The 14,336-nt window shown below is 48.9% G+C and overlaps 3 protein-coding genes across 3 annotated transcripts; 1 reads left to right on the top strand and 2 right to left on the bottom strand.

Moving 5' to 3' along the window:
* Positions 1-170: 170 nt before the first annotated feature.
* On the top strand, positions 171-674 carry N7518_009515 (uncharacterized protein; the record flags this gene model as incomplete). Its single annotated transcript, XM_057190441.1, has 1 exon — positions 171-674. The coding sequence occupies one exon, from the start codon at positions 171-173 to the stop codon at positions 672-674; it is 504 nt and encodes a 167-aa protein (XP_057038097.1).
* A 2,639-nt stretch (positions 675-3,313) lies between these two features.
* On the bottom strand, positions 3,314-4,728 carry N7518_009514 (camp independent regulatory protein; the record flags this gene model as incomplete). Its single annotated transcript, XM_057190440.1, is given in 2 exon segments — positions 3,314-4,452; positions 4,467-4,728. The coding sequence occupies 2 exon segments, from the start codon at positions 4,726-4,728 to the stop codon at positions 3,314-3,316; spliced, it is 1,401 nt and encodes a 466-aa protein (XP_057038096.1).
* Positions 4,729-12,122: 7,394 nt separating this feature from the next.
* On the bottom strand, positions 12,123-14,239 carry N7518_009513 (tRNA modification protein MTO1; the record flags this gene model as incomplete). Its single annotated transcript, XM_057190439.1, has 2 exons — positions 12,123-14,082; positions 14,136-14,239. 2 exons carry the CDS (start codon positions 14,237-14,239, stop codon positions 12,123-12,125), a joined length of 2,064 nt encoding a protein of 687 aa, XP_057038095.1.
* Between the last annotated feature and the right edge of the window lie 97 nt (positions 14,240-14,336).

Genomic DNA, 14,336 nt, shown 5'->3' with positions numbered 1-14,336 from the left:
CAACAAAGTTATATATACTTCGATATAAATACAACCTAGACGACTATTAGCAACAGATTAAATCAGCAAGCAAATACAAAGAGAAGATATATCTCATCACTGACCAGAAGCCATCTAATATTAGGTTAAATTAGCATACTTGGCACATCTAAAATGGCCGAAGATGCAGAATGCAGCAAGTTCACAATCATAGATATTCGCAGAAACCTACAGCAATTCGGCAGCGTCCACGCACCTCCAACTCGCAAAGGTCGGAAACCAACCGTAATACCGCTAATGATCGACGCGCTCTGCGACCACCTGTCGAAAAACCAGGCCTGTACCTCAATGAGAAGGCTGTCTTCCTTTGGGATAAGTCTCGCACGATGATCACAACATCTAGCATCAGAAGAGCCCGACAGCATGTAAAAGAGCGTAATACCGATTTACTATATCTCCATAATTTATCGGACTTTCAGTCGTATCATCTAGTTTATGTGGATGAATCTAGATGTGATAAGAGGACTGGGTTTCGGCGGACAGGCTGGTCACCACTTGGCGTGGCCCCTTTGCAGGTATCGCAGTTCCATCGCGACCAGCGATATCAGATTCTACCTGCGTATGCGCAGGACGGGATCATCCTCTCGCGTGTATTTCGCGGTGCAACTGACGGCACTGTCTTCGAAGACTCTTGAGCTCGGCTTCTTTAGCACTGCGGACGATGGCCCGAGCCTAAATCTGTTGTGGTTATGGATAATGCGTCATTCCAACATTCAGAGCGGGTCTCGCAGATCTGCCACCCTAGTCGCCGGGCTTGAATCCGATCGAGGAGTTTTTTGCTGAGCTGAAAAGCTTGATCAAACGTAACTGGAGTTACTACGAAGTGGATCCCGATCAAGGGTTTGATGTTTTTCTTACTTGGTATATTGACACGGTCGATGCAAAGCAAGAGAGTGCTAGAGGCCACTTTCGACACTCAGGCTTGAAGAAAGACGTCTGCGAAACTTGAACACGTTAATTAGCACTTTAGCCAGATAGAAGGAGTACTCCCCGGTTGGTCGCTCGACCAGCCTAGGCGGAGAGCAAGCTGATTTGCATTCTCATGTGTATTCTTGAGACAAGGCCCCTAGTTTCTTTGGAAAATAATACTGATATATCATTAGTTGATGATAATTCTGAAGCTGATGATTGGACAAGAGATCTATGACCCACAAGCTTTCGTGACATCTCCTATTGAAACGTATCGTGAGGTGCACTAATTCGGGGGCTCTTCTCGTGATTGGGCTCGCCGTTCGTTGCTTCCAACACCTGGTTGGCCACCTCCCCTTGTCCCGCAACTTGATATAAATTTGAAGGAGCGCTTTTTTGATCTACTTACAAGGACACTTCCCTCCAGATCTTCTTGAGGCTAGTTATATGTGACCACGAGCTACTCCAGACGCGAACTTAAGTCAGTTTATCTCGGATACTCATTCTTCTTGCTAATGTCTACTCTTTACGGAAGCGATTCTTCCAAGGAACCAAATGCCTAGGACTACTGCAATGATACTACTGCTTTGCCTTCACGCCATCTTCAAATGAGCGAAAGTATCTCCGCGTCCAACACGTTCTCAAACTTTGCACATATACACCCTTCGCCTATACCATTTGAGACAAACTTTTGCCTTCCCAAGTTCTCAGCTTATCCGTGGGCTCCTTATTTGACAATATCGAAATGTTCGCTCGAGATGACTGTCGATGCTTACGCAAACCCTTCTACATTCAGTGGTCAGGCTGTAAATAGCGTGTTGTCCGATACCTGGTCTACAAATAATCTGTTGACGAGAGATGCTCAAGTCCTGTCCGTGGAGAGCACTGAGCCCCTTGGAAGCAGGTATGTCTCCAATTTATCCTTTCATGGCAAATCGCCAACTGCCTCGTCCTAGGAATACAAAAAGAAACAACGAATTCAAGTGTGGTTGGAAGAATTGTACCAGCTCTAGAGGATTCGCATCTAAGTCCTCTCTCATGCGACATATCGAATCGCTGCATATTTCTCCACGTGGCTTCGCATGCCCTCATTGCAGAAAGTCCTTTAACAGGAAGGATCAGCTCCAGGCACACAGAAGCATTGTACATGTTGGCCGGGACTAACTGGCGCGTCTCAAACGCAGGGGTAGTGCGTCATAACATGAGTTGAAGATTGATTGTTCAGTACTGCAAATTTCTTATGCTAGAGAGGGACTAGTAGCAAAACAATGTACCGCACAAGTAAAATCGAAATTGGGTTTCATATTCAATGAAAATCGCAGTGAATAATAGTAGCCACAACAAGAAAAAGCATCTTTGCCTACCAGGGTCAGTTCTCTATGTAATCAATGCAGCCTTCTATTTGATGTCAAAGGTGTGTGAGCGAAGGCTGTGTGTGCCAAATAGCTCAAGCAAGATATGAGAGAATGAAAGAAGATCTTGCCAGATTGTCAGGATTCCCTTTTGTTTGGCCTGTTTGCACGATGGATTCCATCGATTTCTACAAGAAATTACGATACTATAACAATGACTCATTGTAGTGCACAGAGCCTATAATCCATACTATAGACGGCGGGGAATCGAGTATTCAGTACACGCACGTATTGATAAAGCCGCACCTGCCAAGAAAGGAAAGGAAGAAACGGGTATGGAAGCAATCTTTGACCATTGAACCAGTGGCCATTGACCATGGAATGAGATGGGAATCACTAAAGCCTGCCCCGTGTGGGAGTATAGAACAGAGAATAGAACCGAGCCCGCCCAGACCAGACGTTGGAAAAGAAACCGTTGGACACCGTGATCGTAGAAGACAAACATACAGGAGCGGCCTTGGCAGCGAATAGAGATGTAAGGGTCGGAGAGCAAGATGAGAAAGTAGAAGAGTAGGAATCAGAGTCCAAAGGTAAAAGAAGTAGTAATAAAAAAAAATAGAACCGTTTTGGGGTTATCGGGTTGTTGTTGCATGACATCGTAAAGAATAAGAGAACGCCACCCACCCGGATTCCCAGAACAGAATCAATAGAGCCACCGAAAGGAAAAGGAGCAAAGGGGGTAAATAGAAGCAAAACAGGAAAAGCAGAAAAGACAAAGCCACCTCCGTAGACCGTAAAGCAAAGAGACCATAACCATATAGACACGAGTAAGCCGCTGTCTGGTACATATTGTAGCAATAAACGGCGTTTTCCTCCCAAACATAATAGAAGCGTAGGGTCTATCTCCAGGCAAAAAAACAAAGAACTCGAAAAACCAAAAGAAAAGTAAATTCCGCCCGGACTCCCACGCTCCATGGCCATAAGCAACAAAGACACGGAAAGGTATCAAGAGATTAGATTTGAGGTTGCGCCATTTGCGGTTGCGTCGCCGCCGTAGTCGTCCATGTCGACATGGGTTGCGTGGCAGCATAAGGCCCAGGGACGTAGTACTGGGAGCGATCCGTGTTGTAGTAGGACGGATGGATGGGATTTGATTCGCGACGAGGAACGTTAGGATCGAGACCAGGCATATGCCGATCGAGGGCTGGGTGTGGGTTTTCCAGCTGGCCGGAGATGCTGAAGCTGCTGCGGGAGTAGGTGGCCGGGGTGGATGGATCCATGGGGGAGGTAGCATCGGTTGCCTGGCTGCGCGAAGAGATGGAAGAGTTGCGGTAGGCGGAAGGGCTGTGTTCCGAGGCGGATCGGTTACGTTCGTTGATCGAGCTGGGGAGTCCCGCATTGATGCCGCCTGGAATGGAGGCCATACTGTGTGCGCTCATCGAGTCCATGCTGCCGCCGTAGGGCCGGAAGGAGTGATAATCTTCCTGCTTTGGGGGAATGGCGGATTGTCCTGGGTTTGGCAGGTACGGATTTGGCGCGGATGGGCTTGCCATCGGCGCGCCCATGGAATATCCCTGAATCGGGCCTTGCTGCGGGGGATGTGTCGCGGCATACGGGCTAGGGTGCATATAGAAGTCGTTTGAAGGGGTGGGCATAGCGTAAGCGGGTGGGGCCATCATCTGCGGGCGATATCCGTATAGCGCGGCGTGGGAGGGCTCCTGGCTCTCCACGGCGTTGGCCTCGAGCTCGTCGATCGGGGAACGGAAGCTTTGTTTCTGGGTGAGTTCGGTGCGGGGTCGGATAAAACGTAGGGAATCCACCATGGAAGGTGGGTTAAGGATACCGCGCATCACGTCCTCCACACTGTAGTATGAGACCAAATGGTGGGTCACGCCGGAGACTGTCACGCTCATCGTCTTTTTGACTAACCCCGAGTCCTTGAAGCCGTACGAATCAACTAGAGACCCCACCAATGCCCGTTCGAGCTCCGATTGATGGGACGAACGGTCCGAAAAAGGCGCAGAGTTGGGCGATGTCGGAGAATAGCCCTGGCTGCTATCATGTCGCGGATACGGTTCGCCCGGCCGGCCGGCGGGCACTGGTCGTCGAGTGGCCTTCTTCATGGCGCGCTTCTTCTCCCCGGGGGAAACGGCTTGTCCAACTCACGGTAGACTAGGAAGTTTCCCAGAATGCGACTCGGGCTCCAGGTGACTCCATCGGTCCAGCGCTTGATCCCCGAGGCATTCTCCTCATAGATGAAGACGCTCCCGCTGCGCACCAGATGGCTCCGTTCCCGGTCGTGAGGGCGGCGCGGGACATGATGCAAGACACCGGTCAAGCATGCCTCGAAAAGGATTAGGGCGTCCTGCGTGGTTGCGACATACCCGGTGAATGTGGGCTCCAACACGGCGGCGGTCCCGTTCACCATGATGTAGTGTAGTGAAAGAGATACAAAGCCAGGTGCGACCCCCCGGGCTTTTGCGAAGTGATATATTCCCCGAACGATCCAACAGGGCTCAAAAGGGCAAAAAGAAAAAAAAGGAAAAAGAATTAAGCTAAGAGATCGACCAGGGTATGGAGAAGAAGAGGAGGTTTTGAGTTGGGACCCCTCAGTTGGAGAAATTCCCAGGGATCGTGATCAGCGAGAAGCACGGGCCCTCGAGTCAAGTCAGCGAGTCAACAGGTTGCACCGATTCGATCAGGAAAAGATGGGGATCTACTCGAAACCCGTTCCACGGTTTGAGTTGCGGCAATTCCCAAGCTTTCTTTTTTTTGGGGGATCCACTGAGAGAAGGGAGGGAAGGGAATAACTATGTACCTAAACGGGGACCCTGGCTAGTTAAGCGAGAGAGGGGAAGTAGAGAATAAGAAAAGAAGGGGGGAGGTCTGAGTGATAACTCCACAGGGAAACATGGTACAATGATAATCATTGATTAGATTATTTATTGAGTTATTGGGTTATTGGGTTATTGGGTTATTATTATTATATTCATACGTTATATAAGTTATATAAGTTCAACAGAAATATCTATGGGATAGACATCGGGAGTCTAATGGCTAATGTTAATGTTAATGTTAAACTCGGAGGGTTGAACTACTTGGTAGAATGAGCCTGGAGTATCAATGACAGATATGACATGCGATATTATGTTTTGAGCTTTATTTTATTTTATTTTATTTCAATTTATTTCAATTTATTTCCTGATTTATTTTCCATTTTCTGGATTCGGTCTAGTTGACCCAGAAAAAGAGAAAAAGAAAAAAAGAAAAAAAGAAAGTGGAAATAAAAAGAAATCAAATCAAATAAAAAGGAGACGGTGGAATTCGGAAAGCGGAGAAATACGGAGAATGAAACATCAAAGTCATGATTTCACCAAACCCTCCGCGAAAGCAGGTACAGTTTCACTTAGTTCGAGAACTGAACTAGAACTAGCACTATTTATATATGAGTACTATTATAAAGTATTATTGCCAATTAATAGCAGTATATCTACGCTCTAATATAATTAACTAGCAGAATACAAGAAAAGAATAGAACAGGTCAAGATACAATCACCACCCCGTGCCATGGGTGATCCGGTGGAGCCATGGATTAGGATCGGAGGGTCTCCGTGACATCGTATACAACATACATACAACATACCAAAGACAAGTAGCCAGTAGATTTATGTTGTATGTACTCCGTACTCCGTAGTCAACGGACTTAACTCGCTGTTGAGTCTGACTCATCAAACACCTGCCTATTTGGAAGAGAAAGAAAGAGATCATCTGTGTCCTTCTCCAGGCAGTGGTGTAAAGTACAGACTGTGGCCGTCCCAGTCCTCTGATTGGCCACTCAACTACTTCCCCCACTTTTCTCATCTACGCCCCATCCCAGAAAGGATCGCCTTTGGTCTCAGACAACCTCAGGAACCTCAAGAGGATCCCAAGGGCCAATCCTCCGAAGAGCGTCATATCTCGTACGGGGCTGTCTGTGCACTGCCATACCGAGCTATTGAACTTGGGATGGGTCGCCGTCCAACGGCAGTCAAGGATAAGATCCTCGGTCTGGAGCAGCCAGTCAAAATCGTCAGAAGCGGGTCGTCTGCCCTCACACCCGTGGACGGGGGATTTTAATATAAAAAAGAAATTCCCTTTCTCGACATCTTTTCTCTTTTTTTTCTCCGGGTCCGGGTATCGGTGACTTCTGGTTGGGTTATTCGCTGCTCCATGACTGGTTTCCCATTTGGACCAATTTCCCAACGAAGAGGACGAGGAAGAGGACTGAGCGCGGCCAGTTCAAGGTAGATCTCCGCCTGGACCCGTCGATTCGGTATACAATCTACGTCCGTACCATAATGTATCCCCCGTGGACTATATATATAATGTTCGGGTATCGACCCGGGTCACTAAACCCAATCAGCATGAACGGATGAACGGACCCGGGAAGACCACGCGTCGCAGATAAGAAACAAAAAAAGAAAGAAAAAGAAGGTTAGGCTTCCGGGCGAGAGAGTTTTCGGTAACTTCACTCTTACTTTAGTTTTTTCTTTTGTCCTCTATCTCAGGGCGTGAAAGTTAAGAGGGGAAGAGGGTCCCGTAACCAATGCAGACCAAGAAATGACGACTGGGGTTGGATTGGACGGCCAAAACTTTCGCGGGAGATCCTCAGCAGATCCAGGCCATGCCACGCTGCCACGCACAAAGTCCAGACACGGGTCTCAGCCACGGGGCCACCTGTCTGGCTACGCACCCCGGTCAAGCCACGGGGCTAAGGATTAGATCGGCGGGGGGATTGAGGGAATTATTCAGTACGAGTAACATACATAGGACATAGGAAGTTGGAAGTTGGATAATACATTGTATATTGTACATAGATAGCGGAGGACAGTGCTCCGTTTAAAGTCAGGTCCCAGAGGAGTGGTCGACCACGCTTGTTGAAACTCAATTGGCGCGAATGACAGATGTCAGGATATAAACATTTAGGGTAGAGATATAAGATAGGGCTCGCTAAAATAAGCCAGTACGTACGCAATGTGATGTATCACTCCGTATAATCGCCGAAGTCCGATAGCATAAGAATAGGAGAAACCAATAATTCAGAAACCAAAGTCTGGACCGAAATCTGAGATCATCGATATTCTGCACAGCCCATCACAAGCCCAGGATGGCTCTAAGCGCGGGAAGTACACAGCAAAGAGGCTAGCGTTGGCGGTTAGACGTAACAAAGGTACCCAATCTACGAGAACAGGAAACTATTTACATAGTGTGGTAGGAGCTTGGCATTTCCAATCGAATTACCCCACAAATGCGCGAGCAAATCACATTGGAACCGAGGGAGCACCAGATGTGGTCCTATCTTAAATAGACGAGAGGCGTTTTTTCCACGGACGATCTCGGTGCCATTATCTTTTCTCGATTCGAAGATCTCGACTAATAGGTCCTCCGTACTCCGTACTCCGTACTTTCGAGTCGATCGCTGGACTGCGATTTGTCGACCCACACAAATGCACACACCCATTACCCAGACACTCGGGGCCAAAAGAAGGATTATTAGATTACATGTTTTATTATAGGTGGGGGATGTGGAAGCTAAGACGCTTGAACGGGTAGGTGAATAGCGATTGTAATAAGCAAACTGCATGTCAGGTGGAGTTTTCGCTACTGAAGAAAAAAGAGGCGCATCTAATTTAATTCCATTGGCACTACATAAACCTGGACGGAGTACTCAGAAATCAGCTCTAGACCCGTTAGGGCTAGAATCGGCGCCGATACGAAGATCGCCCCCTCGAACTAGGCACTGGATGCCCCCGGCTACAGCACTGTACTACTGATGTACTACTGCTCCACACCGTGCAAAGAACCAGCAAATGAGCAATTCTATAATATCTGTGGAATATCTCAACAGCCAATAGGCAATACCCAGAATCAGGGGTAGAAAGGCCAGGCTATTGTCTTGGGCGGGTAAGAGGATCAGGTCCCGAAAGTCTCGGGGTTGTGGACGGATTAGGGAGGTAGTACGGAGACGGAGTCCATGTCTATGTCTATTGCCCATTGCCCTTGTGCTTTCCCATGATCTCTGTGCGAGGTTGGATGTAGGGACTTGTGCTTGTGGCACGGTGCATAGTGGTAGGGTGTGATATTGGTGCATTGCATAGGCATGCACATCTTCTGTACTCCGTAGGTTCATTGTACTTGTATCTATCTATGACTAGAATGGATAACTATAGATACCCAATCTTAACTATACATAGATTAATATATAGTTTCCCCGAGCCTCCGAAGTGAAAGCTACAATCCCCCGAAACCATCCAGTCGGTGGACCAAACCGGATCTTCGTCGACGCCAAGTTCCCTCATGATGATCGCCCCTTAGTGCTAGACCCTTGAGAGAGTTGCGGCATTATCTTAGTTGGTCCCCAAGACAGCATAGTACGGACGCCACCGAGACTAGTGCGATTAGTGCGAGTTATTTCGGGTTGTGTTTTCCTTCACGGGGCGTGCATTTGCCTATTCTTTCCCTGTGTGGCTGCCGCTGTGCTTGTGTTTCCTGCTCCTACTCCGTACCCGACAATCATAGGACAATACCCAAGGTATGTGGTTGAAGGTATGACATGGCGCACAGTGGAGAGAAACAATTCGTCGTCAGCCTCAGGGCTGAATGCGCGATCATGGAGATCGTCTATTTATTCCACTTCGGGGGGAATTAGTGGGTGCTCTATCCGATCGCGCTTGTGTGCATTGAACATTGAACAATGGACTAGTTCTCAGGTACTCGTACTCCGTACATGGACTCCATATCCATACGGAGTTCTGCGCACGGAGTCTTCCGCAGGAGGCAAAAGGCAGGCAAAAAACAGGCAAATAGGCGAATACGCAAGACATGGATAGCATTATGATGTCGGGTCATTTGTATAGTTCAAGCATCGCCTCCACCTCGTATAATCAACACCGTCGACCCCGTGATCCTCGTGTCAAACCAGCCGATCGGGTGGAAAGAAAACATGAACGAGGCCAATGAAGCTAACGAAGCCAATGCCTCCACTTATTTCCACTATTAGTTAATGTTGGCGTGTCACAAACAAGGGATCGCTCACGCCCATGTGGTCAGAAGGACTGTTGGAACTTGGCACCCAGCGCTACGGCTCGTATCTGATTTGTGCGACTTGGATCCTGTTTTTGAGCAATCAAGGTTAGTGTATTCAAGATTGTATATGGGACATTGAAGCAGGTATATCCTACATTGTAGGGATTATAAAGCATGAGTAGCTAGTTATGTTGCAATCTCCTCTAGTTAAGGCTTTACTTCTTTAAGGCTCGAGTACTTGATTATGGGAAAGACATCAATTCTTGGCATCTGTATGAATATTGCAGCTATATACAGAACGACCTTTCTCGGCTTCCGTTTTCCGCTTTCTTATTTCCCCCTTAATAATAGCGAGACTTCCACAACCGATGGTAGAAGAAAGCCGATGTAACTAGCTACAATAGTTATGGGATCAAGATGTATCAAAATATCAATTGACCCACTATTAAAACTAGGGAGAGAACTAAATCCAGCCAGATAGAAAAGAGCTCGAGACTTCCAAACAGAACGTAAAGACTGCAGAATCTGACATGAATACCAACAGTTCCTACTTCGCCAAAGTCCGTCTTAAATGATCTAGGGGTAAAGCCAAGCTTATAACATTGCAACTCAATTATATGCATTAGGGGAAAAGTCAGTTAGATTGCTATACAAAGTGTTCTCCGTACCGCAACCTTAAGACATATGGCCATGCATCGACATAGTGGACACCCTCGCCATCATGGGGCTCGCAAAGCATTGGGATCTATGACATCAGTCAAAAAACCCACTAACGATTTTCAAGATCTTCAACGACGCTATTGACTCATTAATAAATGGCGGGCTCAGGGGGAGCTACTCTAAACCTCTAGGAATGCAGTATCTAACTAGCCTCGGCGATTCACCTTCTTTTGTAATAATTCTCGCTACGGTATACCTTCCTTTGACGCACATTAGAAGAATGCGAATGCGAACGCACGGAGTACATCTGATTCGGGATCCACTAAATATTTCTGTTCACCGATATTGACTCAAAAACAGGGCCGAACTACCGTTGTACGCATAAAGTACTCTATGATATACGGCCTCGGTCTGTTGTATGTCGCCCTAAGCACTGCGGCATACATCGTCTCTCTAGCGCCGCGCACTATTATCACAATAATACTTTCCATCTTGCTATGTGGAGACCAACATGGATATCATGCACATCTATGGAGCGTCGCCACTATCCCAGCCCAGCTGGAACGTGTTCCCGTCCAGTTCGCAAGATAAGACCCAGCATTCTAGAAGGCAAATCCTGACATCTTCTGCCGACCCGCCATGTGCATTCTTCACCTGCAGGAGAAGACTTCCCTGCTCAGCTGCCAAGCCGTCTCAGATGATATGATTGTGCTAGTTAGTGCATGACCGTCGGCACATAACTCCGTATGTGCCTAGTTGCTTTTGCCTCATGCATACCACAGAAATCCAACATACATGTGCGGAGTACCTACTACGGCATTCTCCTATAGATCTGTAAGAGCACTATAGCAGCGACATATGACACACGCAAAGAAGCGGGCTAGCAAGCAAGGAACCATCCATCCCCCTTACGAACCCGAGAAACACTCACCCCTCAATAGCCAAGTTGTACGCCCTCTGAAAAAAAAGAGGATGTACTCCGTACTCCAACAGCGCTTGCGAAAGACCAGGATGCATCATTTCGATAGCTCGAACGCCTCTCGCCGATCCACCACAGCTTACCCATCCCAACGCGCCCCGCCCTTCCGCCGGGTGTTAACTAGCGGCGATGTGATTTGTGATTTCGCACTCGATATACATCACAGCAACCAACCACCAATAGAAACCCCCCAACAAGCGATTGGCGTAACCGTTTTCTTGGAAAAAAAAAAAGCAAGAGAGGTGAGGTGAGATCAGATCGCAGCCAACGGCTTATGCACGCCACCACCTTTCCCATCCCATCACAGCACCGATCAAAGCACAGCGTGCATGGCGTGGATTGGGACGTGCTTGCAAAAATCGTGATTCGTCATGTACGAGGCCTGATTCGGTAGGTGGTTGTTCGTCACATCTGGACGAGGAACGAGATTGGATGGTACGGATACGCGCTGCAACCAGGATCACAGATGGTGGCGCGGTGGCTTTTTTTTTTTTTTGCGGGCCTAAGCACCTAGGTCTGTTTATTTCGAGGGCCAATTCGGTGGTGCAGTGCATGGATCAGGGGAGGAGGGGATGGTTCTTGTTATGCTGTTGTGGCCTGATTTGGTCATAGGTCCTCCCCGGGTTTGGTATATCCCTGTCGCGAGGATCTGGTGGGTGTGTCGTTCCCTATGTTCCCCCCTTGCTTGTTTTTTTAGGTTGGGGGTCTGATTGGGCTTGGTGCTTGAGGGTACGTGGCTTTTTATCCTTGTTTTTTGGCTTTTTTCTCGCGTGTTCGGTTCAAGGGGAGGTGGAGTACAGGGTATGTTGACGTCTGCGTTGGGTTAGGTGCGTTTTGGTAGATCTCGGTTGGATGCTTGTCTTGGGTTGGTTTATGCTTTCGATTTAGCTGTGAGGTTGTTTGAGACCCTTTACCCAATCTGGACAGGTACTTTGGCACTTGGTTGAAGAAGAATTGTGAATATTCCATATGCTGGATAATAAATATGCAAATATGCACATCGCAGATCAAATAGTATACATGTTGATATTGTACAGTCAAAGCACATGCGCCGAGTCCCGCTATGCCAATATACCAAAGAAAAGAGAGTCCTGTCGAGTCATGTCCATTGCATGGAATCACGGAGACGAACGGATCACATCCTCAACAGCAAGGTCTTCTCCCTCAACCTCCTTAGGGAACCCACTACCCCTCCGCACATGCATCAGCAACCGCAAAGCACCAACAGGCGTCACGCCTTCGATGCGCTTGGCCATGCCGACACTGATAGGCCGCACACGCTCCAGGACTTGTCGCTCCTCGTTGCTGATACCGTGCACCTGACTGTAATCCAAATCCCCCGGCAGCAGCAAGTTCTCATCCTGTTGGAACCGCTCAGCCATCTTCTCCTGGCGTTTCATGTACGGCGCATAGCGGCCTTCAATAGCGACGCGGGTGAGGATCTCCGGCGCAAATGAGAACTGGGTATATGTCTTCCCTGGGGACTCGATAATAGGAATGAGGGTGTTGATATCGATACCGTCCAGACACAAGATATCGAGCGCTGAGCGGATCGAGGTGTCAGAGCGCACCTTGAAGCCCTTGCGGGACCAGGCAGACGACGAGAGCTTCGTGTTGCCAAGGAGAGTCTGCAGCTCTTGGATCTGCGCTTCGGTATCGGAGAAGTGACGCCAACGCTTGTCGGAAACGACGCCGGCATCGCGGGCCATGCGAGTCAGACGTAGATCGGCGTTGTCGGAGCGGGTGGAAATACGATACTCGCTTCGCGTCGTGAACATGCGGTAGGGCTCTGAGACACCCTTGGTGATGAGGTCGTCGATCATGACTCCGATGAAGCCGTCTGACCGGGTCAGGGTGAGGGGTGGTCGGTTCTGCGACTCGAGGCCGGCATTTGTGCCTGCGATGATGCCTTGTCCAGTAGCTTCTTCGTAGCCGGTTGTGCCGTTGATTTGACCGGCGAGGTAGAGACCGCTGATCAATTTAGTCTCTAGGGTTGGTCGCAGGTTGCGCGGGTCGATGTAATCGTATTCAACACCGTAGCCGGGCTGGAGCATGGTTACCTTCTCGAGACCGCGGACTGTTCGCAACATGGCGTATTGGGCGTCTGCGGGCACAGTCATTGAGATGCCGTTCGGGTAGATGACGTCGTTTGGTGCGAAGCCTTCTGGCTCAAGCCAGATCTGGTGCTGGGTCTTGTCTTTGAATCGGATAATCTTTGACTCCAGGGAGGGACAGTACCGTGGGCCGCGCACAGTCTCACGGATGTGGATGGATTTGTCCAGATTGGCGCGGATGATTTCATGGGCTGCTTCGTTTGTATGGGTCATCCAGCAGGTAAGCTGACCTTCGTCGCCCACTTCAACAGTTTTGTTGAGATAGGAGAAAGGGTGAGGCGGCGAGTCGCCCTTTTGCACTTCAAGAGCGCTAAAATCAATGGTCTTCCTATCCAAACGAGGTGGTGTACCCGTCTTCAAGCGTCCCAGTTGGAAGCCAGCTTCTCGGAGGGACTTGCTGAGACCGTATGTGGGGGCTTCGCCCATGCGTCCTGAAGGAAACACATCCATTCCAATATGAATCTCACCACCTAGGAAAGTGCCCGTAGTGATAACCACACGCCCAGTAGGGATGATCTCCCCGGATTCCAACCGCACGCCAACAATCTTGCCCTGAGCACCGGGAGTGTTCTCGATGCCTTCCCGGGAGAGCACAATATCAGCCACCTTGCCCTCCACAATGCTCAGATTTTCCGTGCCAGCCAGCTCCTCCGACATATACCGCTTATAGAGATCGCGATCGATCTGCGCACGCGGTCCCCAAACAGCCGGCCCTTTCGAACGGTTCAACACTCGAAACATGACACCAGCCTTATCGATAATTCGGCCCGCCACACCGTCCATTGCATCCACCTCACGAATCATCGTTCCCTTTCCAATGCCGCCGAAACTGGGATTGCACGAACAAACACCGATATTTTCCAGCGAGGGCGTGACCAAGGCAGTGCGCGCGCCAGAACGAGCAGCAGCAGCGCATGCCTCAGATCCAGCGTGGCCGCCGCCAATAACAACAACATCGTATGGTCTAAACGAATCAATTAGCAAGACTCTTGATGACAACAGGGCGAAATCACGAACCGTGTGTTATCTGTAACAGTCGCAAGACCGCGACTCCGACCCATAAATGAGCGGAGCCAGCGGTTCTGACGCATCAGAGCCACCGACCGTGCTCGAAAAGCCATGATGGGATGCAATGCGAATGTTACCCTAAAACCAGGTACTCCGTACAGTCTGGACGATCAAATCGATAAGGAAAATTGTATCGTCTCACGTGACCGC

This window comes from Penicillium psychrosexuale (assembly GCF_028828465.1).
Source record: "Penicillium psychrosexuale strain IBT 29551 chromosome Unknown utg000005l, whole genome shotgun sequence".
Taxonomy (NCBI): Eukaryota; Fungi; Ascomycota; class Eurotiomycetes; order Eurotiales; family Aspergillaceae; genus Penicillium; species Penicillium psychrosexuale.
This window is presented reverse-complemented; position numbering and strand designations above follow the sequence as displayed.